We start from the raw sequence: 25,779 nt of genomic DNA, 5'->3' as shown, positions 1-25,779 counted from the left end.
ACTGCGTAAGCATTGAAACCACATGCATAACAAAACTCGCCATGCCACAATACTCTCCGTTTCAAAACCAACTTTCCATCAGAGAGACACACACACACACACACACACACACACACACACACACACACACACACACACACACACACACACACACACACACACACACACACACACACACACACACACACACACACACACACACACACACACACACACGTAGCGCTTGAGGGTATTGGAGCTCCGCCTCACCCTCGCATGCCCCAGGCCTGTCACTGAGCTCACCCCCCCCTCCCCCCTCCCCCCCCACACACACACATATGAAATGTGTCTAACGCGAATGGTCGTAAACCTGCTTCCCCATATGCCATTTGCCCCGGACCCCCCACACACTGCTTCCTCAGCCAGGCGGCTTCCCTCACTTTCAGAGGCCCCAGCGGGCTCCCCCTGGAGCTCATAAGACACCGCGCAGGGGCTAGGCTCAGCCTGCTGCCCTGCTCTGCTCTCCACAACGACTGCGGTTCTGAATGCCAGGCCCAGACGGGCACGCCGTAATGGAGCACGCCGTAATGGAGGTCTACTCAGCTCATCCAAAAAAACACTAGATTATGAGTACGATTTTAACTATGATGTGTGTGTGTGGGTGGGTGCTGTTTGTAGAGCTGGTCAGATATCCTCAATGTGTAACTGTGCTGCTGCCCAGGGTTGACCACTATAGAGTCTTGACCGGGGTAGGGCCAGTGTAGGAGCTAGAGAGAGGGGAGCAGTAAGGGGCAGGTTAGGAGGACAGAATATCCCATGCTAGAGGGAGAAAGGAGAGAAAAAGGGAAGAGAAGACAAGAGGGAAGAAAGAAAGAGGAGACTGCAAACTGCGAAGAAGAGTGATTAAAGTGGGGAAGGAGAAGACAAAGAAAGCAGAGAGAGAAGAAGAAAGAAAAGACAGTAGGAGAGAAGAATATGGAACTAAAGAAAGAAGAGAGAAAAAAGGGAAGAACGTGGGAGGAGAAGGAGGGGATGAATGTGGCCGTTGGGCAGCCAAGGGCCCGTAAACGAAGCCAGAGCATCATGGCAGCCGTCCGAGCGGGACGCATTCCAGCAGCGTCTCGCTGAAAAGAGAGGGAAAAAGGGAAAAAGAACAAGAGGAAGGAAAGGGGAAAAAAAGGCAGGAGAGCCACGAAGAGGCGGAGAGCTCGTGTTACGCGCTGCGTTGCGCTCCCTGACCTGCGTTAGGTAACGTCCTGCGTAGCCATCGCTCTGAGCACGTGGCAGCCGCTCACATCACAAACAGCCAGCGCCGGGCTAGCGCAAACCACAACGCTAGCAGACAGGGGAGAAAGGGGATATAGAAGGTGGCAAAAAATAAATCCCATGAACAACTGAGAGGGAGGAAAGAAACAAGGAAGACCTTAAGGATAGTGTGTCGTACTCTGTGCAGCGTTCACAACCTTCTCCTGGTTCCTGGAGGAGCCTTCTCTGGGCTTCACGCAGACAACCACTGGGGTTTTAGGAGTGGTAACAGACAGAGCCTCTTTGTCAGAGACCCACACACATCCACTAACACACACGCATACACACACACAGAGATACAGTGACACACACACACACACAGGATCTGTTGGTGAGGGGCTACAGCTGGGGAGATCAGGCGGGTGTTATAGGCAGCGGTGAGTCACTGCTGCCCACTCAGCTGCTGGGCCTCCGCCATCTTAGCCCTTCTGCTCTCTCGCTCTCTCGCTCTCTCGCTCTCTCGCTCTCTCGCTCTCTCTCTCTCTCTCTCTCTCTCTCGCCTGTGGGAGACTGGCAATAACTTGCTCTGTTTCTCACTAATTCTTTATCTCTCTCACTCAGACACACACAAGCACACAGAGTGAGAGCGAGAAAGAGAGAGACTTACAAATGACCCTTCAGCACAGGAAACTCTTTTGCTTACCCGACAAAAATTGGACTTGCAAGTCCGCAAACAATAGACTCCCCATTCATTCTTATTCACTCCTACAGCTGAACAGACAAAGCAACAATACGCTGCAGCTCAAAATGGCACAGGGGGAAGACATAGAATGAGAGAGAGAGAGAAAAAAAGAGAAGGAGGTAGAGAGGGGGGGGGAATAAAGATATCCAGCAGAGAAGACAGCTGTGCTTACATGTGTACTATCTACCTCCCACACGCACCCATCTGATCCCCAGAGGCCTACAAACTTCATGTTTTACTGTCCCCTTCTCCCTTCTCCCATCCCTCCTCCTCCTCCTCCTCCTCCTTCTCACCACCACAATGCTCATGCATGCAAATTGCAGCTGAACAGATAAAACCGTCATGCGGTCTACCTATAATCACACATAAAAATCTGACACAAATTCACCAGCTCTGAATCTGCATGCTGCGCTGCAGACTAAGACATGACACGCAGCCACCTGGACAACAAGGGAAAGAGGGAGGATAGGGCCACATCTCACCATACAACACATGAACTCACAGGGGCATCAGGAGGAAGAGCTGAGGAGATGGAGTCAAGGGTCAAAAGGTCAAGGGTGAAGGTTAGAGACTGCGGCTGTGGTTGCTGTGGGTGGAACTAGTTATGGCCAGAAGGGTGAAAGTGAGATGGGAGGTGGGAGGGGAGAGTGCTGGGGGGGATGCTGACCTGGCTGGGCTTTGCTGGAGGCTGCTGGTGTCTGCACGGGGTTGGGTGAGGTGGAGCAGGCCGAGCCGGGGGCCGAGGAGGGCTGCTGGGCAGGTGGCGGAGCCGGTGCCTGGGCTAGAGGCAGGGTGCCGGGGGGCAGAGGCTGGCCCCTCTTCAGAAGCTGCTTGTGCTCGTGCTGTCGGAAACGCGGGGGCACCTCACGGGGCGGGTAACGCGGACCTGCCGTCTGCTGCTGCTGCTGCGTCTGGGGAGCGCTAGAGGTGCAGGAGGAGGAGGAGGAGGAGGAGGATGAGGAAGGAGCACGCTTGCCATTGCCACTGCTGCCGCTGCTGGGGGGCCCGGGAGGGCTGGTGGGGGGGAGAGGGGCAGGGCCGGGCTTGGCAGACTCTGGCACTGGGGAGACACAAAAGGCACACAGACACACACACACACACAGACACACACACACACACACACACACACACACACACACACAAGCACAGGAGGGTTAGCTTACATGCTATAAGCTAGGAAGCTACATAGTCTTCAGGCGGGAAGCCTGAGGGGTTAACCATGAAACAAAGCAACTAGGAACAACAGAGGGTGTCAGGGCAGTTCTGCAGATGAATTACTCTTTCAATCTTCACTCTAGTCATCACTGTTATCCGCTAATTAGCGAACCACCTTGACCTCTCTGAAGTATAGCAGAGGAGGTAAGGGGTGAAATGCTTAGAGGACGGCAACATGTTCCTTTTCAAAGCCATTAAAAGATTAATTTCCTGGCATAAGAATCTCCAGAAACATACCAGACATCATGTAAAACACACTCTCTCTTCCTTAAATGCGCCGCAGTGTCCCTCAAGAGAACAGGCGTTGCTAAGACACACTCGACTGCATTGGGGAGCACATGGCTGAAATGGCTGCTTTTTCCCAACCACTTTTCCTTCCACCAGCAGAAGAGCCGACACCTTCACACTCCAGCTGGGTAATCCGGCTCCCCCGGGACAGACCGAAGGATTACATAACCCCTCCACACACACCGAGGGCAATCACCCGGTTCATACTGGGATCTACAGGTAACAGGACAGCCAGTGGGAGCTGTGTATGTGTGTGTGTGTGTGTGTGTGTGTGTGTGTGTGTGTGTGTGTGAGTGAGAGAATGTGTGTAGGAGTGTGCGTGTGGGTGGGTGTGGGGGGGGGGGTGGTGTGTGTGTGTGTAAGTGAGAAAGTGAAGGTGTGGTTTCTCACAGACAGACGAGAAATGTAAACAGGTCACACCACACAAGCCAGGAAGACAACACCAGAGTAGGCTGCTGCCATGCTTTACATAACTGCTCCTATTACACCTGCACAGCACAGCACCGATGTCACACTTCCTGTTGTCATCATGGAGCTTCAGCTAATACCGCCACCATCATGACTGCTTGTAGTGCCACTAGCAGCCCAGACTATGGAATGTGACTGCAGGGTTTCCTGAACGCTTATGGCAGCACATGTAAACCCCCCGCATAGTACTGGGAATTTATCATTTAGATCTGACATCTGATAACTGTGTGTTGAGTGTAGTCTATTTCAAACTATGCACAGGAATCATATAGGCAGTGATCTTGGCCTGTGAAGAGTGAAAAACACGGCTGTGACACACAGGTGAAACCTTTCCCCCATACATTGTGTGTGGTCCCTCCTGAAGTGTGTTTTGATTTTATTAGGACTTAAAGCTGAACAGCTCCAACAACCTTCCTCTGTCTTTACAAACACCAAAGACACAAACGTGTTGTGTTGTGTTGTGTTCTGAGGGCTCCTCCTGCTCCTCCTCCTCCTCCTCCTCCTCCTCCTCCTCCTCCTCTTCCTCCACATCTACCCTAAGCCTGAATCCCACATAACGCAGGAAGTGACGGGACCGGCTGAACACGCGCGCTTATGTAAGTGTGAGGGCCGCTTAAAAAAAAGGACAGAACTGTACTAATGGGTTCAGACAGAAATATAGATTTTTGTACAGGCATGTGAACACACACACACACACACACACACACACACACACACACACACACACACACACACACACACACACACACACACACACACACACACACACACACACACACAAGTGCGCTCACACACACATCTCTCAGCACTGTGCCTCCTCCCTCCACCTCACTTTTTCTTTTTCTTTCCCTCAGCTTCGCCAAACCCCTCCTCCTTCTCTCTCTCACCACTTCACTTCCCCCGTTTGCTCTCTCTGTCTCGCCTTCCATCCCTCCCTCTCTGCTTCCCTCTCCCTCTCTCAGTCAGGAGGGGAGTCCTCCCGCGCAGCCTCACTGCGAGCTGCACTCAGTGACGCCACATCCCTTGATTCATTCCAGCTCTGCCTGCCAGCCGTGAGCTGGGCCGACCAGCAAGGGGAGGAGCTCTCTCTCTCTCTCTCTCTCTCTCTCTCTCTCTCTCTCTCTCTCTCTCTCTCTCTCTCTCTCTCTCTCTCTCTCTCTCTCTCTCTCTCTCTCTCTCTCTCTCTCTCTCTCTCTCTCTCTCTCTCTCTCTCTCTCTCTCTCTCTCTCTCTCTCTCTCTCTCTCTATCTCTCTATCTCTCCAGTCTTCTCTTCTCTTCTCCCTCCCATCTCTCTCTAGTTCTTCCTCCCTCCCCCTCCAGCTGTCATTCACCCCTCTCTAACCCACTATTCGTCAATGTTTGCTAAATGTGTTACAGGGGGAGAACACACAGGGCCCTGCCGCAGTGGGGTTAAATCGAGCCGGGGTCTTTCTCGGTCGCCGTCTCCCCATCAGATGTCAGAGCAGGGGGGCAGTGAGAGGCAGATTCTTCTAGAAGCTTTTCTGGGGGAGAGAGGAAGCTGCCCAGTCTCCACCAATAGCAGCACAGCATCAGGAAGAAGAGGATTTGGGGGCAGACGAGGTGTTTTAAATCCTTGTTTGTGATGCAGTCCCAGGGTATGCGCATGCACACACACAAAACTGTCAAATTGACATTTTAACTGACAAAATGTATCTTCTTTTCACTGGCAAATAAATAATGACTATTGTACTTAGGTTGTTTGTGTCCCTATATCAATAAATGTGGGGATTTTCACATGCTGGCAGAAGAGAGAGGCAGGCTCTAATTTGGGTCTAGAATGAGAGAGTGAGCAACCCCTCCCCCCTCTCCTAACACGACCACATCAAACGAGCAAACAAACAAACACAAACAGACAAACAAAAGCCTCAGGCGCTGCAGTTGCTGCTGAGCCAAAATGCTCAGCATGCTTAAATCACAAAAGACCAAACAATAAAAACACAGAGACACAGACACCTTAAAAAACACAGAGCTACACACAACTACTACATGAAGGTAAAATAATAAAATGAGGTGACCTCATATTCTTTGTTTATATCACATCTTTAGATCTTTTTATCTTTTTCTCATATCTGTCACTTGGCTCAGCTTGAGTGGATAGCGTATTCTCAGAACACGATAAAAGTCCTGTCTGTCGTCAAAGCCTCGCATCATATAACTATTGTGGGGGTTCTTCCTTGCCTCTGGCTGTTTACCAGTCTACATACTTCTTAGCGAAATGCCACCAAACAAAAAAGAAAACAAATAGAAAAATGTATGAAATAACTGCAACAAGCAGAGCAGAGTTTTAGTTTATCTCTGGCGATTGCCTGAGTGTGCAGATTTGGTTTCTAACATGATGGAGGTCCTGGAGGCGAAGCGGAGGGCAGTTTGAGGGTCTCTGCTGATGTTTGGAGACAGCGAGCACCTTGGGCTCCTTACTAGGAATGTGCTGACTGGACATTCCTGCGGGCGCGCCCCCTCCGAGCACCGTGCAATTAACAAGTTTTCTTAATCTGTGGAGACAGTCGAAGCAGCGGACTCAAGGCCACACCAAGGCGACTGCAGTAGGGAAGGTGTTTAAACAACATTATGGGCCTCGGTCAATTCAGACTTACTTTCTGCCCTGCCACTGAGCCATTCAGCGGTCAGAACTGTTGAATAACTTAATGAATGCTAAGTGTTATTGAGAACGGCTTCCTGCTTGATCAGCATGAGGTGCTACAACTATACCTTACAACGATCCTAGTGACCTTCTATGATAGACTGTTAAATATATTTTTGGAGAATACGTGATTTTTTTTTTTTTACTTTGTATCGAAGTAAATTGATGCTGTAAATTGATGCACCTTGAGGTTTCAGAGAAATGTTGTGACATTATTGTTGTGGATACATACTAAATGCTGTGTGGATCTGAAGGATTGTCTAGTGGTTTGTGTGTGTGTGTGTGTGTGTGTGTGTGTGTGTGTGTGTGTGTGTGTGTGTGTGTGTGTGTGTGTGTGTGAATGAGGGGCTGGGCTTGTTTTTGGAAAGGAACAGATGTGAGATGTGATTCACGTGAGAGAGAGACAGAGGGCTGTTGCTAGGGAGACCTCCACAACCTTCCCCTCTCAGTCTCCTCCTGATGCTCACGCCGAGCCCAAACTCCTATCATTAAGACAGACAATCCTCCATCTAGTCAATAACAACAGAAAACAAAACAGACCAGTACCACTCTTGACTGGCCAACCGCATTTTAACTCACTGTGTTATGTTACAATTTAATAAAGAATGATACTCGACTGGTTATAATTAAAGACAGAAAATGCAGCCACAAATTGGTCAACTAGGAGCTAAGAGGGGGAGTATTGTTTATATAATTCCTCAAAGCAGCTCTCACATGCAGGATTGAACCACTGACAGAGCCACAGATGAGGCAACAGTCAAAACAGAAGTACTGAACTGAAGTCTGAAGCACATGCAATAACACAAACAAACCACAGGCCTGATGAACATGCTCCCATTTGAATGCAAGCCACATTGCATTTCTTGCCTTGATTTGAAGAGGCCATGATTTGGACACAATGCTTGCATGCTTCATCAAAGCCCTGTTAGTGTAGAATGTCTTCCTTTCTTTTGTGGCCCTCAAAATGACTCTACTGGATTTAATGGGAACGATTCAGACAAACAGACAAATGCTCAGGACAGCGCCTTTGTGTCCATTTAAACCTTTTAAAATAGACTGATGAACTGAAAATAAGACATTTTAGTTGGGGGCTCTGCAGGGAGGGAACAGGACTGTCTAGATGGGGCTTTGAAGCACCACTGCACCATCTGACTTGGCCAGCAGCTGCCTGTCGCTCCACATACCAGCAGCACTCCTGGGGTTTAGCGGAAATGGCAGGAGGAAGAGAAGGAGGAGGAGGAGGAGGAGGTGTGGAGTGGAGGCTATGGGCTGGAGGGTTAGCTACAATAGCAAGCCAGCTCAATCACAGTCAACCTGTTAAACTCTATCTCTCTGTGTCTCTGTCTCTCTCTCTCTCTGTGTCTCTGTCTCTCTCTCTGTCTTCTCCTATTCTTGCCTCTCCTGATGCCTGATGCCCTCGCCAAGCCCCGCACCCCCCACACACCGAGAGAGAGACAGAGAGAGAGAGAGAGAGACAAGTCTGGGGGAAGGCTATAAATACAGCCCCATTTGCAGGCTGTCTACCCCCACCATATCAGCCCTGCTGTGATCTGCCCCCCCCCCCCGCCCCCGCCCCCCAACCAAAGCCCTCTCAATCATAACCATTCCAGCTTGGTCTGGGAGTGACACACATGACAGCACAAACTCATCTTAGACCAACACCGTGAAGTGTATCAGTCTGTAACCTCACCTTCACCTCTGACTGAATAAACACATACTGGAGTCAAATTCTAAACAAATAGCTCAGACAACACAAAAGTGCCAATGAAAAACAACTGTGCACAGCACCTGGCCCTTAAACTAAACTAATACGAAAGGGAGGAGGATGTTGACATCTACAATGGGCTCCCTTTGGCGGGGAGTGGAAAGGTCGAAAGATCACAACGGTGATGACATAACTGGTGATTTAAGAGGTTACATGAATCACACAAACTTTTTATGGCCTTGGTGTGTGATGAAATAAATGGAATAATTCACTTAAACTGAAATACCAGCTCTCCTTAGCGCCATACGTCCATATGGTTTATAGTCTGTAGCGTAACATGTTGCTGTGACAGACTTTAAACCCACCTTAGGTTCACTGACACGCTGTTTCAATACAATACATGAAAACACACACATAGTTGTTTAAGACGCTAAAGAATCCTCTCAGCAAATGCTATGTAAGAACCATAATTCTATACCAACAGTCTCGACTTAAGGACCAAGGTATGAGAGTGAGAGCAAGAGCTTTGGAGGCTCACAGAGGTTGGAGCACAAAGCCCCAAGTCAAGTGGACGCCGTGCAGTCGGCAACCAGGCGTTGGAATACTGTGGGCATGAGCCAGAAACAGACCGGGCCGGTGCACTTCACTGTGAACAGTACCCCACTGGCCGAGGTACAAACGGGAATTTAAATGCGTAAAATAAGCGGCTCGAGTGGGCTCGCTCTCTTCCCAAGCACCTATAGGTAGATGGAGGACTCTTGTCCTCAGAGATCCACATGACGCTTCACCCCAACTGATGCCATGCTTCTCTCTCCATTCTCTCTGTCTCTCTCTATCTCTCTCTCTCTCTCTCTTTCATCCTATTCTCACTTGGAGTTCCACAGAACAGCTGGGTGAGTGGGAAAGGGGCTGTGTGTGATTGAGTGTAAGTGTGGGCCTGTCAGTATGAATGTGAAAGAAAAATGGTGTATGTGGTTGAGAGAGAGAGGCAGAGACTGTGTTTTTGTGTGTGTAAGTGTGTGTGTGTGTGCGTGTGTGTGTGTGTAAGAGACAGAGATAGGAAAAAGACTGCGTATGTGTGTGTTTATGAGACAGACAGGGATACACTATGTGTGTGTGTGTGTGTGTGTGTGTGTGTGTGTGTGTGTGTGTGTGTGTGTGTGGTGTGTATGTGTGTGTGTGTGTGTGTGTATGAGAATGAGAGAGAGGGAAAATGTGCGACATGACAGCTTGTAGTCCTCGTGACAGATAGGCTGCAGCCCAGGGAGCTGGGTGTGACAGCAGCGTGTCTGTTAGAGCAGTACAGTGGCGAGAGAGAGAAAGACGCACACACACACACACACACACACACACACACACACACACACACACACATATATATATATATATATAAAATGAAAAAACAAGGATAAGTGCATCTAACGAATCTTTTGAGACCTCCACTCTACTCCCCATCCCAGCCCCCCACACATACAAATGGACGAGTGAATCTAGGCCAGTCCATGGACGCATTTAACAACATCAAAAGAAAAAGAAGGGGGCCGTGTAGCCTGCTTTTGCATTACTGGGGGATGAAGTGCTTTCCCGTAATAGGCCCCGCTGTGTGTGTGGTGGGTGTGTGTGTGTGTGTGTGTGTGTGAGCATGCGTGTGTGTTTGTCCACATGCTGAAGCAGTGGGGGTGACGGCGGAGACTGTGTGTGGAAGGACCGTGTTTTTTCAGTCAGTGGAAAAAAAGAAGAAGAAGAAAAAGAAAAAAAACCTTCTGAGGCCCCCTGGGTCGCCCTGCTGCCAAAACCCCTAGACGGAACCCGCAGGAAACCCGAGCGTGTTCTCACTCTCTCCTTCACACGATTCTCCCGCAGCTTCTCTCTGCTTCACTCTCCCTCTTTCTCTGCTTCTCTGCTTCCCTGCTTCCCTCCTTCTCTCCCTCTCTCCCTCTCTCTCCCTCTCTCTCTCCCTCTCTCTCCATCTCTCTCTCCATCTCTCTCTCCCCTCTGGCTTTGTCTCCCTACCTTACTCGCTCATCTCTCTCTGCCACTTTCCTTTCAGTGTCTCACTCGTTAGGATTTGCTGTTTGCCTTTCCTCTCGTTTCACTTCTCTTTTGCTCCATTACTTGCAGCAGCCAGCCAGTTAGCCTTTCATGTGATGCACTCCTACAAAGCCTGGGTTTCCATTCCCAAACCCCATACCCGCTCTAATGCCCTCAGAGTTCATCCCCAAACCCCATACCCGCTCTAATGCCCTCAGAGTTCATCCCCAAACCCCATACCCGCTCTAATGCCCTCAGAGTTCATCCCCAAACCCCATACCCGCTCTAATGCCCTCAGAGTTCATCCCCAAACCCCATACCCGCTCTAATGCCTTCAGAGTTCATCCCCAAACCCCATACCCGCTCTAATGCCTTCAGAGTTCATCCCCAAACCCCATACCCGCTCTAATGCCTTCAGAGTTCTGGCTTGGCACAAACATTTCCCATGAATCTCCTCTCGCTAATCTGCCAGTTTAGTCTCTCCATTCATGTATTTTTTTCTTTCTCTCTCTTCCTCTAACTTTCTCTCAATCTTATTGCTGCCTTTTTTCGTTCCCCCTTGTTTTTCCCTGAGAGGGGCCTCCTTGCTGCACTCTGGAAAGGACAGTGTAGTCTTACACGTGGCTTTTCCCATCATTCTCCTCCTCCTCCTCCTCCTCCTCCTCTTCATGCATGCCCCTCTGTGGAGTCCACTTCCACGTGGCCCCTGCTCCCCCAGTGACGCCGATTTCCAGCCAGCTCCGCTCCACACACCCCTCGCCACGCTCCGATGCGGCTGACCCTACTAGACCTGGTAATACCAGGTACCAGGTGTGCTCTCGTGGTTAAACTGACAGAGCAAGGTGCTAACAACGCTAAGGTCATTGGGTTCACAGGAGACCTGTGGTTGTGAATGAGTACATGTACATGTAGTAGCGTTGACCGTGCTCAACGTGAGTCGGACATGTGGCCGCCGAGATGGATAAAGAGAGCCAAACTAAAAATCTGCAAGCAGATTAAGAGACCATACTGGACAGAGGCCAACTGGCCATTCCATGAATGCAGCCTCGCGAAACTTACTGGAAATTCTCTGGAAGGACTTGCGCTTGCGCACACACACACACAGAGAAAGACATATGACTCCCAGATGAAGTTCAAACAAACGGTCAATGTGTTTACCTCTCTGTATCAATGAATCAATGAATGAATGAGAGACCGTGAGTGGTTGTGTCTATGTGAACATAACGTACGTGTGTGTGTGAGGCGTGGTTGTGAACAGAACACCTTCCTCCAAGAGAGATAGAGCTCCAGCCAGGTTCAGGTTCACACTCAGTTCAAATCCCTCTCCCAACATCACATATCACTCATATGCACCTGAGTTTTGGTTGGCTTACAGCATTCCTGGCTCACAGAGTCCAAAGGCTCCCAGGAACTCCTCCAGCCAGTGCTGGAGCTCAATCAGCACATACGCTCACGAGCTTCACGGCAGCCAATCACGGAGTCCCTTATACAGCACAACCTCCTATCCCATCTTCCCAGGGGACAGCCCGTTTCAGTGTCTCTAATGTCCGCTATGGACAGGACTCACTGCATCGGCCCCTGGTGGATGCTCAACAGGCTGACGCAGAAGAGGAGGATATGTTCGGTCCCCAGGGTTAAAGTCAGACACATGTTGGGCTCAGTCTCACTCTCTTCACTCTCCTTCCAGATTTTTTTCCACTTCCTTTCCCTTCCTTGTGTGCCTTCCTTGCTGCTCTTCTCTGCTTTTTTGAAATTATGAAGCAGTTATGTCTGTAACACTTTGTGGTCACCAGGCTTAAGCCTTTATGGCTTTCACTGCAGCCGGATAAAAGGCCGTCTTACCACCTTGACAACACAAAAGACAGACTCAAAAGAAAAAGGATTCACATCAGGATTCACAAGGAGGCAGGCTTCACATGCAACCCCTACTCTGCATTTCAGAAACACACACCATCAGCGTCTCTCATTATAGACTCCAGTGCACGCTCACGCTTGGTTAGATGAGCGTGGCCACTCTCTCTGCAGGCAAACAAGCTCACAGAAACAAACTGAAACGAAATGTGATGCTCAAGCGTCAAGCTATGGAGCCCTGAGGGCTGCATAACGGCATGTTTAAATGCATGTTAAAGGGGTGTGTGTGTGGGGGGGGGTCATTTTAAATATAAAGTTCAAAACTCACCTTTGGTTTTCTGTTCAGCAGCCTAAAAAGAGAACAAAAGATGTCACGTGAGTATCAAAACAGCTGTTTGGCAATGGCACTGACAACAGGGCAGGTCAGCGTGAGCTATTCACTCAAAAGAAACACATGCCGCAGGATAGTTAACATTCAATAGGTAACATTCCTGTGTCTCAGCTCACAAAGCACAGACCTATCACCAGAAATCCACTAATCCAGGGAATCTTACTACCTTCTCACCATAGGCGGATAGGTATTTGATTGAGGTAAGCTGCAAGCATGTTTGTTATTCCAGCGTGTGTGTGTGTGTGTTTGTATGTGTTTGTCTGTGTATTTGAACCAACTGTTAAGTGGACGTAGATCTGCCTTGACATTAATACAGTACATTAATACTGGGGGAAAACAACAGATGAGGGGGGGGGGGGATCCTGCATGAACGGCACACCTCACCTTTTTCTGAGCGGCGTCCTTCTTTTTCTTTTCTTCTTGCTTTTTCTTTTTCTTTTCTTCCATCAAATGGTTCTCTATTCGTGTTCCCTGCTTCTGCTCTTGGCTGCGGAAAGCAGAGAGAGAGAAAGAGAGAGAGAGTGTGTGTCAGAAACGTTGTTTGAGGTCTGCTTGATTGAAAAAGGCAACTCGCTGGGTGATATTCCTGCGGCTTTCCACCCAATTAAAGCAGTTCCGAGACAGAGGGAAATAGCAGTTCCGGCTACTTCCCCAAGTTTTTTTTGCCGAACGGCACAGCCTTTCATGCGAGTGACACCGATCTCTAGGTTCTGCCATCACACCATTATTACCCAGTGACAGCAGCCATCACACCACACAGACACTCCTGAGGACCAAAGCCGCCCGAGAGTGTTATAAGCGAGGGGGAGTGAGAGTGGAGGTGCTCCTCGTCTTTCGTTGAGGCTGTCAGGCGCGGAAGCGGGGAGCGTTTCTTTTGGACACTGATCAGAGGGTCAGGATGAAAAATGGCTCTGCTCTGGTAAGTTTATTAACAGCCCCTCTGTGAGAGGGCTTACTGCGCGGGCCGCACCTGCTGTAGTTTACCCCCTCCCGGGGAAAGATCCCGAGCCGCAGATGGGTGACTCGCTCTGTTCCAGGCTACATCCATCATGTGCACCACGTGGAGACCAACTACCCACCCCCAGCTCTTACAATCACACACACATTAAAGCCAACAGAGGGGAAAGTTACATTAAGGACAACTGAAAGCAATGTGAAAAGGTTTATTTTTTTTAAAGGCCGTGCTAACAGCTAATATGTCGAGTAGGAGTGTTGGCACTGATTGTTGTTGTTGTTGTTGTTTCTTTTTAATTCAGGTCTACCAATGAGGATCGACCTCATGGGAAGGTTGGGCACACACCAGGTGTCACATAATGTCTCAGCATCACCGCAGGTGGCGTCTGGGCAGTGCCAGCGGGCACAGATACACAGGGTACAGCAAAGGAGAACCTCAGCTCTATACACACAAACATACAAAGATGTGCCAAAAACTGTTGAAGTGCTTCCTGATATTTCGCTGTTTCTCACTTACAGAAAGAGTGAGAGGAGAGGTAGTGTTATATTAAGAGCTAAATTGGAATGTGGCATTTCCGTTGTAAACTGCACATAGTCTAAGGCTTTGAAAGAAGAAGAAAAATAAAACACCACAACGTTTATTAGCTTTCCATCCATTTTCTCAAAAACTAGGACTGCATATTGTACATATTGTGAATGACCCTGGATCTTAGAAAGCGTCTGGGTTACGACTGTACCCACAGTTCCCTTAGCAGGGACCAGACCTAACACATGGGACATGTTGTAAGCACGGAGCAAATCGAGGCACTTCCCACTCACGCCTGGCTGAGAAGGCGTCAAACGTTCTCCTGGGCCTGCCCCTCTGGAGTGCTTAAATAGCCATAATTGACCGCCTCGTCCCCTTGAAATACTGAGCGCAAATGCTCTGGAGGACACTGTGAACACCACACAGTGGTATATCTGGTCCTTGCTAAGGTACAGTCATAACCCTGATGTTTCCCCATCACTGTGGACTGCAATCTAACACATGGGATCGGATCCCATCACCTGTGAATGGAGTACAGTGGAGAGCAGGAGCACCAGCTCCCCGATTTGGTCCTTCAGAGAAAGGCTATATATCAGCTGATCATGGGTCAATGCAAGAAGATTATGATATGATTATGCACAGTGTTTCTCTTATTCACAGTGTGTTTTCTTTTCTTTTCTCTGGGGCCCAAGACGATCACAGACGCCCTGCCCCTAAGACTCCCTTCAAAAACTAGGTTCAGCCACATCCATCATATAGAAGCAAATTAATGTGTGGTGAGAATTCCAGCTTGCAGTCTAACAGATGTCTTCCACTGATATTCCCTTCAAAAGAAGCAGAGATCCCCCAAATGGAGTGAGCATGCAGCTCCTCTGGGGCTTCAGAGGACACATTCGTGTACGATAACTCAAAAGCCTCAACTATCCAGCGTGAGCAGCCTGGCTTGGACAGAGCCCTACCCTTAGTCTGTGTGCCAAACCACACAAAAAGTTGATAGGACTGTCTAAAAGCCTTTATGCACTTAATGTAAAATTGAAGGGCATGCCCCGGGCACAGCTCGTTCATACACTCATCCTCTGCAGATGCAAAAGGAGGGGGCGAGAAAACAGCAAGCTCAATTACCTGATTGTGGTAAGGAGCTGCGACTACTTTGGGTGTGTAAACAGCATTGGGACGCATTAACTACTTATCACCAGCCACTGAAAAGTGAAGGCACGACGGGCAGACTGACAGGGCTTGCATGTCACCAACGCATTTCTCCAGTAACAGCAGAATTGTGGTTTTCAATAAATCAATCAAATTTTATGCCCACTTCCTCAAGGGTCTCAAAAGGAGGCCCTGTAAGTGTGTGATAAACCACCAGCAGATCCCATGGGGGCATCAGAGGTTGACGAGGTACCCTAAGACACCTCACACCCGCCATGAAGTGTGAAGCGCATGGATAGAGTTCCCTTGAGTTTTCCCATCAATGTCAGTATGAATAGCAGAAATGGCTGCGAAATACACTTTGAGGGTCGAAGCAGCCTTACCCTTATCGAACATCTGTTGTAAAAATTCTAATATGACACCAAGAGCGCAGCTCGAATGGAGATGCCAGTCTGCTGCCTGAGGATTGCCCCTCAACAACAGGTCTGCACCCCAAATGAGATGGCCCGGAATGTGAACCGCTATGAGAGATAGAAGGTGATCTGTTGCCCATAGTAATAAGCAAGTTGACAGGCGTTAGAGACAGAGAACACATGCCTTCCTGGCGATTTATAAATGCCATAGCTTCTGACCTGACCAGCACATGATGGCCACCCAACATGGGATGAAAATAATGCAGCGCCAGAAGAATTGTCTGCAGTTCCAATACATTTATATGTGACTTGGCTTATGCTGCAGACCGGCTGTTCACAGTTCTCCCCTCGCAGAGTGCCCAGTTGTGGAGGCATCCGTCATAAGAACCATGCGGCATCTTACTATGCCCAGAGGGACCCCATTGAGGAACTGAGGGGTCCTCGATATTGCCAAGACTTTCCTGCATTTCGACTTTACCACCACGCTATGGTATCTGTCTGTGGCGGGACTAAGCCTTAGAGACAGATACCACATTTGAAAAGGCAGCATGCTCAACAGCTGAAGCCATCATGCCCAACAGTGTCTGGCAGAGAAGATATGTCACCTTCTGGCCTGATCTGAACTGAGCCACACACAACCTGATGGTCTTCACTCTCTCCTGAGGCAGACTAGCAGTCATTATTGTCATGGCTAGGAAGTGAGATGTCTGGCTCAGCATCAGAACACTTTTTTTTTTATGTTGATTAGAAAGCAGGTGTGTCACCACTAGGAGGGCGTCTTGCTTTGTCGATTCCTGCCAGCGGCTGCACAGCAGCCAGTCGTCCAGGTAATTGAACAGACGCACTCCCTGTTGTCGTAGCGGGGTGATAGCTCCCTCCACACACTTTGTGAAAAACCTTGTTGCCATGGCCAGGACGAACTGGGGAGAGCAGAATTGGTATGCTCTTTCCTTTAATGCGAACCACAGACATTTCTGTTGCCTGGTGAACAGGTATGTGAAAATAGGCATCCTGTAAATCTATTGTCACAAACCAGTTGTTTGGATTTATGAACTGAACGAGCTGACAGAAAGTCAGCATTCAGAATCGCCTTTTCATTTGTAGATCCAAGATTGGTTGAAAGGTCCTGTCTTTTGAAAAATATTGTCTGTTGAAGCCTGCATTTTTTTCCCCATGTGGGACTACTTGAAATGCACCTTTTTGCAGCAAGGAGTACATTTCCCCCTGCTCCTTTAAAACTACAGACAGGACAGGACCACCACGCTGAATTTGGGAAGAGTGGCGAGCCAACTGTAATGTGTAACCCACTGTCACTGTTCTGAGGACCCATGAGGACACTGCGCACACACGCCAGCTCTCCAGTTTTCTAGGCTGAGCTTTGAGTTGTACAACTGGTCGGGGGATGACCCCACTCATGGCCACTTCGTCCGCTTTCAAACTTATACCCACTCCACCCAGGCAGGGGGTAATGACCTGAGGGCAACCCATTACGCTGTTTGGACAATCATGGGTGTGTGAACTACCAGTGGGTGTCTTGAGGGGGAATTTACACATACATTCTTTATTTCTGCACTCACAGGGGCAGTATTGTAGACATAGTGTGCAGTGGTTGTGAGGACTGGCACACCCTGCTTGACATGAGGATAGCGTGTACCTGTTTGGTAGGGGAGATTCTACCTCCCCTTCCCCTTGCTTCAGTCCCAAGCCATCAGGTTCTGCGCCCTGTTCACTCCCTCCCTCCCTCACGGCGGACAGCATTCTGACACAGAGCTTGGAGCACACGCTGTGGTTGCTGGGACACTGGCTATTAAGGCTGATGCTTGATGCTTTGCCTGGGGTGCTGGAGATCGAAACCCACTTCGTTTCACACCCGTAGCTGCTGCTGGAACTGCAGGAGCTCTATGGTGCTCAACACCGCTGCTGCGCGGCATCTAAGCCTGGAAAACTTCAGGGCTTTTCAGCTCCACTACAAACTTTGCAGTCATTGTGCCAACTGCATCACCACACCCACTTCACGCTCACTGGAGCATCGTGGAGGGAGGCATTTTTATTGGTCTGACAGCTGTGCAAGTGAAAGCCACAAGGAATGCTGCGTGGCCACCGGAACACCCATTACCTGCCACAAAACCTGGGAGGTACAGCCAGTGAGATGGAGAAAGAGGTCTGTTCCACCACCGCCTCGTTCTCACCGCCAAGGGAAGATGACAGCTCAGTGAGCAGCTTGGCCTGGTACCTCTGGAGCGGTGTTGTGGTATTGATGGAGCATGCAGCCTGTCCAGCTGCCAGGCAGGACTTCTCCGCCAGGGTGGCTTAGTGTCCCGCCACACGTGTAGGGAGAAGGGGCTTATGGCCCAGGTGCATCATGGGTGAGGATGGGAACAAATAGCCGCATCCGCCACTGGTGGAAACATGACATACCCACTCTCCTTGCTGGGCTCCCCGCTGCCTTCTAGCATAGGTGTTTTCCGTTCAGCTGTGGGAATCGGCCGTGAACAGCGGTAGATTCTCCTGCTTCCCTGCGATCCCAGTAAGCAAGGCGTTTTGTTACTCTCCCAAGTATCAGGCTGGCACAGAATTCGCAGGAGGAACCACCATTCAGTGCTGCCTCAGCGTGTTCTCTGCCAAGACCAACAATGCACCACTGGTGTCTGTCCCCTTTGTCCCTGCTGTGGCCACACTCTGGGTACAGTTGCATAGACATGCTGAGAATGACAGAAAAAGTCAGCAAGTCGAAGAAAATGAGCTTGTTCTACCCAATAACGGTAAAACAACAGAACTGGACAGCAAGCTGGCTAGTAGGACGGTCCATAGACTAGCCAAGAACTAGCAAGCTAGCTCGCGGCACTCAAAGCTAGTGACGGGAGAAACCACACACTCACCGACTTCTAGGAGTAGAAGCTCACGGATTTGAAGCACGAAAATCTTGAATGTGAGAGAATGAATTAGGCATAGTACTAACCAGGTAAAAAGCATAGTAGACTGAATCACTTCAAGCGAAGTATAGAAAGAGGATGAGGGAGCATTAATCATGGCTATTTAAGCACTCCTGAGGGGCAGGCTCAAGAAAATGATTGACGCCTTCTCAGCCATACAGCGTGAGGAAAGTGCTTTGATTGGCTTTGCGCCTCCGTGACACGTCCCATGTGTTAGATCGCAGTCCACTGGGATAGGGAACCTAGTCTGCTCCTAGCAAAATTTTACCTCACCTTTGCTTCAATGAACTGTTGAAGTGTTCATGCACCTACTATTATTATTCTATTATTTATTATTCTCCAATATTATTATCTGCAATTAGAAAATAGGAATTCCATTTCTCCAAAAGTCCAAAAATGTATAAAACACAGCTTGGATCTGAGACACACTTCCTCATCTAACTCTGTGACGATATGCCATGCAAGATGTCTGGAATGAACATTCTTCTACTGCTTTAGCCAGCATAGCGACAAGTTCACATCCCCACCCTTAATTCTTCATGTGAATTCATTTAACCAGAAGTAAGGGAAACTGTGGATACAATTCTAAAATCTTGCAGTATTTTCGGGTCTCTGGGGTTGCTGATCTGTTCCAAAAGTAGCTTTAAATGAAAAGAACACTGCTTACAGCTAAAGCCAGCGCTAGGTACTATACTGGCATTTCAGCAGACAGGCACCTTATCAGCTTAGCAACTTTAAAGAGTTTTTGCTCAAATATTAACAAAACCAAAATCATGCCAACCACAGAGAGAGACAGAGAGATGGGGGGGAGTTAGATAGAGAGAGAGAGATGGGGGGAGTTAGATAGAGAGAGAGAGATGGGGTGAGTGAGAGAGAGAGAGAGAGAGATGGGGGGAGAGAGAGAGAGTGAGAGATGGGGTGAGTGAGATGACAAGAAAGAACTAAAAGACAGCAGGTAAAACAGAGATGGAGAGGTGGCTAAGAGGGAGGGAGCACGACACAAGGGACAAAGCAAGACGCAAAGGAACTCACAGGTGAGCACCTAGCTAATCTAATCTAGTGGATATAAACAGATCAGATGCTTCATTCAACCTGAGTGGCTGTGATAAGATACCCTGGATATCTCGGAGAAAAGTGGACACTAGAGGCTTTTAAGATTTGTTAATTATATCCTTTTAATCACAGAGTCATTACCTTGCATTAGTGGAGGCCTCAACTCTAATACTTCAGTTCACAAAATTTGGTAGGAAAAAAGCTAAGGAAATCTCTTTCCTCCACACACCAATCCCGTGTGCAGCACGGATAACTGTATATTTAACTGCTGTGCATAACCGGGACGTATAGTGTTATGTAGAGCATAATAGTTCAGCCACAAACAGAAAATGTTATCATTGTTTGTAAGAGATGAAAGACAACATATGTGAGCAGCATCTTAAAAAATAGGACTTGACTAGAAAGATCAGTGGGAGAGACAATCAAAGAAGGGGGGGGGAAGGAAGGAGAGATGTTCCCCTGTCCTAGACAGGTAGCGAAAATGACATGATCCAGATGAGAAGGATCTATTCTGACATTTTGTTTGGCTACAACAACCTGTACCTTTAGAAGAGACAGGAGAGGAAAACGAAGAGGAAGAGACACTGGGAAAAGCAGGAGTGGTTGGAGGTCTAGACACTCTCTCTTGGCCCCGAGCCAGCGCCAAGACTAAAGGGAGTGCGGCAAAGGCTTAGGAGCTTTCCTGTCTTAAACACTCACGCAGGCAAGACATGTAGCGCTGTTCACTAACACCATCAGTCTTAACAAATCCACTGCATTGCATTTGGAGGACTACACAAGATGCACTGATGCCAATACAGTGATCTATAGCAACACATCTCTCAAGCTGTTCGACATCCTCAACATTGCTGCCCTGTCTCCTATTGATGAAAAATAAGTATTGCTGGCACCATTATTAGGCTCAAGCCATGGTAAAGCATATAGTGTATCAAATAAATAACCATTATCACGATATAATTTTAAAGAATGAAGTGTGCCATACAAGTCTAGACATCCATAAGAGGCAAAGTAGCAAACTGAATAGCAATACACTTAAACAGGCTAAACAAGGGAAGAGGCAGTTTAATTGATGATAGAGCATATCCTGTGACTTTCCCAAATTACATACATACAAAAGACCCCTGCCCCCCTGCCCTCAGATTCTGTCAGACAAAACATGTCTAAAAATACCGTCTATGGATTGACTCATGACCACTGCAGCCACTGTGACTTTCATCGTCCTGCAAAGTCACTAATGACGGCACTTTCGCAAGCTTAGCCGACAATTTATTGCTCTAATAGATCACACAAACGTCTCCCCACACAAGCTCTCCATCATTACACTTCCATCACGTAGGCCTTTTGTCATCAGAGCATTCATCTCAATGAAATGCAAAACATGAAGCGATTCAGTAGAGTAATGGGGTTTAACTTAAGAAGAGACTCATGTCACAGACGGACTAAATTAGGCTGAGTACTAGGATTAGCCTTGATGGATTAAGGGCAGATGTTAAAGCAATCGCAATGCCTTGCCTCGAAGAAAATACCTTTTTTATTTTTAAAAGGGCATATGGGTTAATAGTAAATACAATAACTTTCCAAATTCCATAATAACCTTAAGCTATGTGCCATTTAAAAACGTAATGCTATTCACATTCTAAATTCACATTGCTGAATATATTTGTAAACTGATAGTTTTTCTTCATTTTTCTCTCTGACTACATCCACTTCACATGACGCTTTAAAAAATCCTTAACAAGCACAGAACAAAGACTCTTTTCCGAGTAGTTAACTAAGGACCATGGCTACTGAGGAGGATTGGCAGAGGTGATGGATAGTGTTTCTCTTTCAGAGCACTTAGATTGGCTTTGCCTCAGAGAGCTCATCCCATAGAGCCAAGCTGAAAGCGAGAGCCTGGCAAACGCCTGGCACATGACAGCTGAAGAGGTTTCAGGTCGTGCCACCCCTCCCCCCTCCCCCACAACCTGCCTTCGGTGCACTTCATATGCCTGAGTGGAGAGACATGGTGCGTCGCTGACCGGAGTCCTGCTAAAGGCTTCATGCTTTGTTAAATCTCCCGAAACATTTACAAACAGTGGGAGGGCACTGAACATGGCTGCAAGACCAAACGAACTACTGATCTCATGAGACAGTCAAGCTAATTAGCGTCAAGCATGATGCAAGATAATGGGCATTTTCCAGGACTAACTACAACTGGGCATAGCATCTTGCCCGAGTGGACCTCCCCCAAAATCACTCTAGTGGATTGAAAATGACTCAAAAGGTTTCAATTATTATCTCAAACGACAACACAAGTCTTGATGTGTAACTGATATGTAACCTTCAGATTTAGGCACCTCACATTCTTTAAGAAGCATCCAAAGAACAGGAGATACTCTGAAAAATAACAACCAATGCAAATTAGAGTCACAGCATGGTTGCCTGATTGTAATGACTCAAATGATCACAGTGTCCTAAGATTTTACTCCCCTGTGACCACATTTTTTTTTTTATTATCAACACAGCATCAGAACAAGTTCTAATGGAGCTCCAATTCCAACCAGCAGGCATGTCCTTTATTCCTGCCTTTACTGTATCTGCCAGAGAACTGTCACTCAAAGCGAATCTTGTTAACTAGCGATACTTTCGCATCAACCAACCAAATAATTTTAGAGGCAGCGAAAGCCTTGGCCACATGCTGCGATAACTGTCAATTCCTTCACAGGGCTTGCAGATGAGACTGAAGCATATGTGATATCAGATCCTGCTTCTCTTTTAAAAGTGAGAACAAAGCTCTTCAGACGCGATGGTGACTGATGCCTGATGCCTCACTGCTGGGGAATGTGCAGAAAAGGAACCCTTTCAATCATGGAGAAAACTTGGTGGGATAAAAAACAAGCTGCAGGCTATGTCTGAACAGAGGAGTACGCTTGTCTGATGTTAAAAGGTCTAGACTGAGTGACAGACAAAAGCTTTACATACTTTGGGTAGACTCTGACTTTTGTGGTCAGCTGCTAATACGAAAAGCTAAGCTTGCAGGTAGCATGCACTGTGCTGTGCTGGTGAAGGCCGGAACTGAACGGAGGAAGCCTATAACCTGAGCTGTATGGTAATCAAAGCATTAAGCGGTCACTTTTTTGGTCTGCCCTCCACATCCCCTCCAATCTTTCACTAGCACTGAATACACAGCCTCTTTAACAAGCCAGAGTGATGACAGGAGGCCTCCTGACCCCTATGAGGGTGAGAGAGAGAGAGAGAGAGAGAGAGAGAGAGAGAGAGTGAGTATGTGGGTGTTTGCAAGAGAGCCTTTTTTCCCTAGCTGAATTTGCAACCTCTGCGCATTAGCCAACCATAGGGCTGATGTTAATATGACCCTCCCTGAGTAAGAAGCACGCAAGCATTCATAAAGATACACAGGCACGTACACAAACCAATGGACAGAGAGAGAAATGATATACAGAAAATAGATGAGGATGTCAAGGGATGTCAGTTGCAGTGAAGAGGAGAGCAGGAGAAAATATGGACCTTTACTGGCAGTCTGAGTGACAGTGGAAGTGAAGATCTCCCAGGCCTTGATTCAATAGTAAGGAAATAAGGTAAAAGGGATTCATCTGTCACCAGACTGCTTCCATTGAATCGCTCCTTCAAACTGCCCTGGTGAACTTCACTCCTCATTCAAGCCGGATGACTTTAAATGGAATTCTAGCCTTACTTTACTCCTTTTTGCTGTGGCGATTTGGGTGTGCACACCCAGTGACAATGTTTTGGTTTGATTGGCTATCAGTGGTTTTTTGTCTATTTGTTATAATTTATTTAGCCTAAGTTATTACGTTATTTACAATTTATCTATAATTAAGTTACACATCAAAGCTTATTCAGAATAAGTAGGCTTATCGTGATCTGCAAAGTAAGACTTTTTCAGCATTACATTCGTGACTCTTCAAACATCCGGACTTCCAGCTACTTGAACTTCACTCAAGACGTTCATCGCTGCTGCTTGCATATCAATATGTCAAAGGTAGCGGCACCCCGTCAAAATGCAGTTGATTTTTCACCTTTAGGTGGTTGTTCATTTATTTATCGCCTTCGGGGAGATGACTATGCGCAAAGGGCAGTCAACCCAGAGATGGTGTAGCTTAATGATCTGATGAGCCGAGAGCTCCAAACAATGTTCAACAGACCAACTGAAATCACTTGAGCATGTCCAGCCCTTCCTGGACCACCAAAACACAGAGAATGCAGATCCCCTCAAATGTCGAGCGAGCAGAGATGTCTGTCAGATCGAAAGATGTCGTAGTAATCAAAGCACAACGGACATTCACGCCTTTGCCGACTATTTAAACTTCGTTTTGGGTGATTACATTTTCGCATTGCTACCTTACTTTCTCGCAATATGTGTCTTCAAAAACACGCGAGGCTCCACTCATTCAGAAATAACAAGAAGTTAACCAAACAAGCTGTTAACGCACTGCTGTAGCCTAATCGCGCTCTAAAATAGGCTACTGGCGACATGTCAACAGCTATACAATCGTCATTAATTTTCCACAACTTTGTTTAAAAGAATGTCTTTCTATGTTTCTTATTTCGGAAACATTAACAGACTTTGTGTAAAAGCATTTCAACCTGCCGCATGGAGCCAGCGACGAAACCGTATGGAACCAAAACATTGTTTAGTCTATTACAAAATATAAGCGCGCGTGCATCTGCTCCACATCAATGTCCCGTGCATTCCATGTAGTAAAAAGTAAACACAGCATAAAATCTCTACAAACTACCTGCCCAGGATAAGGTATAAATGACGCATTAGCAATACTTAACAAACCCCGCCCCTCAAAATATTTTTCCAAAGAGATTATAGCTATATTTCTTACCTTATATTGGGCGTTGAGCTGTGGCAGCTAAAGGTTCAATTTGATGCATTCATCGCACTGAAGAAAAAAGAAGCTCTGCTTTTGATACCCGTAATGACAGATCAATTCGGTCGCTTGAATGCAGTGCAATGAATTTCTCACTGTAAGGGTCGCACCGCTTTGAAAAGACAATGTTGACCGTTGCTTTGCTCTCCAGTAAAGGAATCCGCTTCCAAATATGTAGGTTTATTTTTATCCCTCGCTCAGGACACTAAAACAACAAAACACCAGTGCAAACAGAGGGAATGCTCCGACGATCGACTAACCGCTGTTTATTTCAGCAAGCCATAAATATTAGCCAGCTAAAGCATTTCGGCATCGCCTCTGTAGCTATCCAACTAGCTACACAGTAACAGGCAGATTGAGCTTTTTGACGTATTCACATCGAGAAAGTCGATGCACGGTTTTAAAGTGCAAAAAGGATTTTTTTTTTTTTTTTTTTTTATCAGTATGCAAAGCGATCACTTTGAAAATGCATCCAGTACAGCAATTGCTTGCAATGTCCAATGCATGAAGACTAAAGAAATTCCCAGATATCCATGAAAAATGTTGTTCGTTGAATTGTTGTCATGAAGCATTTAGTGGATTCTCTTACGCAGTGCTCCAGCAGCCATTTTGTTGTAACTGACAACAAGCAGTGCAGTGCACGTCTGACTGAAGTAAAACAGGAAGTACCCCATTCCCTAACGTCACATGGCCTCCACTTACAAACAAACTGGCCCTCTAAAAAAAGACTCACTGCTCCGCCTTTTCGTTTCCATAACAACCCCCTCCCCCCTCCAGCACACACTCACAGACACACTTTTTAAAGCACGGTTCAACTCACAGGTTCATACACAGACACACACAACCTTGCTACTGAATATAAGCTTCCTGAGCAACCATCTTACTCTACGAAAAAAGGGCAAACACTCTTACAAATAATCAGCTTTCCAAATGAAGCGTAAGTGCAAAGTAGCCTGGTATTTACTGTTAATGAGAAAAACGTTTTATCACCAAGAGGGGGCACGATTTCTACAATGACACTTGACTTTTACATGCAGGTCTACAGTTAGATTTGTAACTGTAGTGAAATGCCTCAACTCACGAGGTTCAGAGCATATTCATTGTGTTCATTCGTGATGTGTTTTTTGAAACTGGAGGGTAAATTGTAAAGAAACTTCTTATATTGATTTGCTCTATCACTGCATAGCGTACTATTAGTCACCATCTGTAGCAAAGAGTAAGCAACACTGAATACAATCTCTACAAACTACAGGATAAGGCATAAATGACACACTTGCAATA

General features: G+C 47.4%; 1 protein-coding gene across 7 annotated transcripts in view; it reads right to left on the bottom strand.

Annotated features, from left to right (window-relative positions):
• Positions 1–25,507, bottom strand: part of tnrc6c1 (trinucleotide repeat containing adaptor 6C1) — a 49,706-nt gene extending 24,199 nt beyond the window's left edge. For 6 of the 7 annotated variants that reach the window (XM_031570853.2, XM_031570866.2, XM_031570877.2 and 3 more), the window contains exons 1-4: positions 24,454–25,507; positions 12,963–13,065; positions 12,516–12,537; positions 2,634–3,026 (exon numbers count right to left, since the gene is read on the bottom strand). In XM_031570853.2, coding sequence (XP_031426713.1) covers positions 2,634–3,026; positions 12,516–12,537; positions 12,963–13,025 — 478 coding nt within the window. In that variant the 5' untranslated portion in view covers positions 13,026–13,065; positions 24,454–25,507. The remainder of the gene's footprint in view (positions 1–2,633; positions 3,027–12,515; positions 12,538–12,962; positions 13,066–24,453) is intronic. The other variant, XM_031570891.2, reaches the window with a different exon arrangement.
• Between the last annotated feature and the right edge of the window lie 272 nt (positions 25,508–25,779).

This window comes from Clupea harengus, chromosome 1, assembly GCF_900700415.2.
Source record: "Clupea harengus chromosome 1, Ch_v2.0.2, whole genome shotgun sequence".
Taxonomy (NCBI): Eukaryota; Metazoa; Chordata; class Actinopteri; order Clupeiformes; family Clupeidae; genus Clupea; species Clupea harengus.
This window is presented reverse-complemented; position numbering and strand designations above follow the sequence as displayed.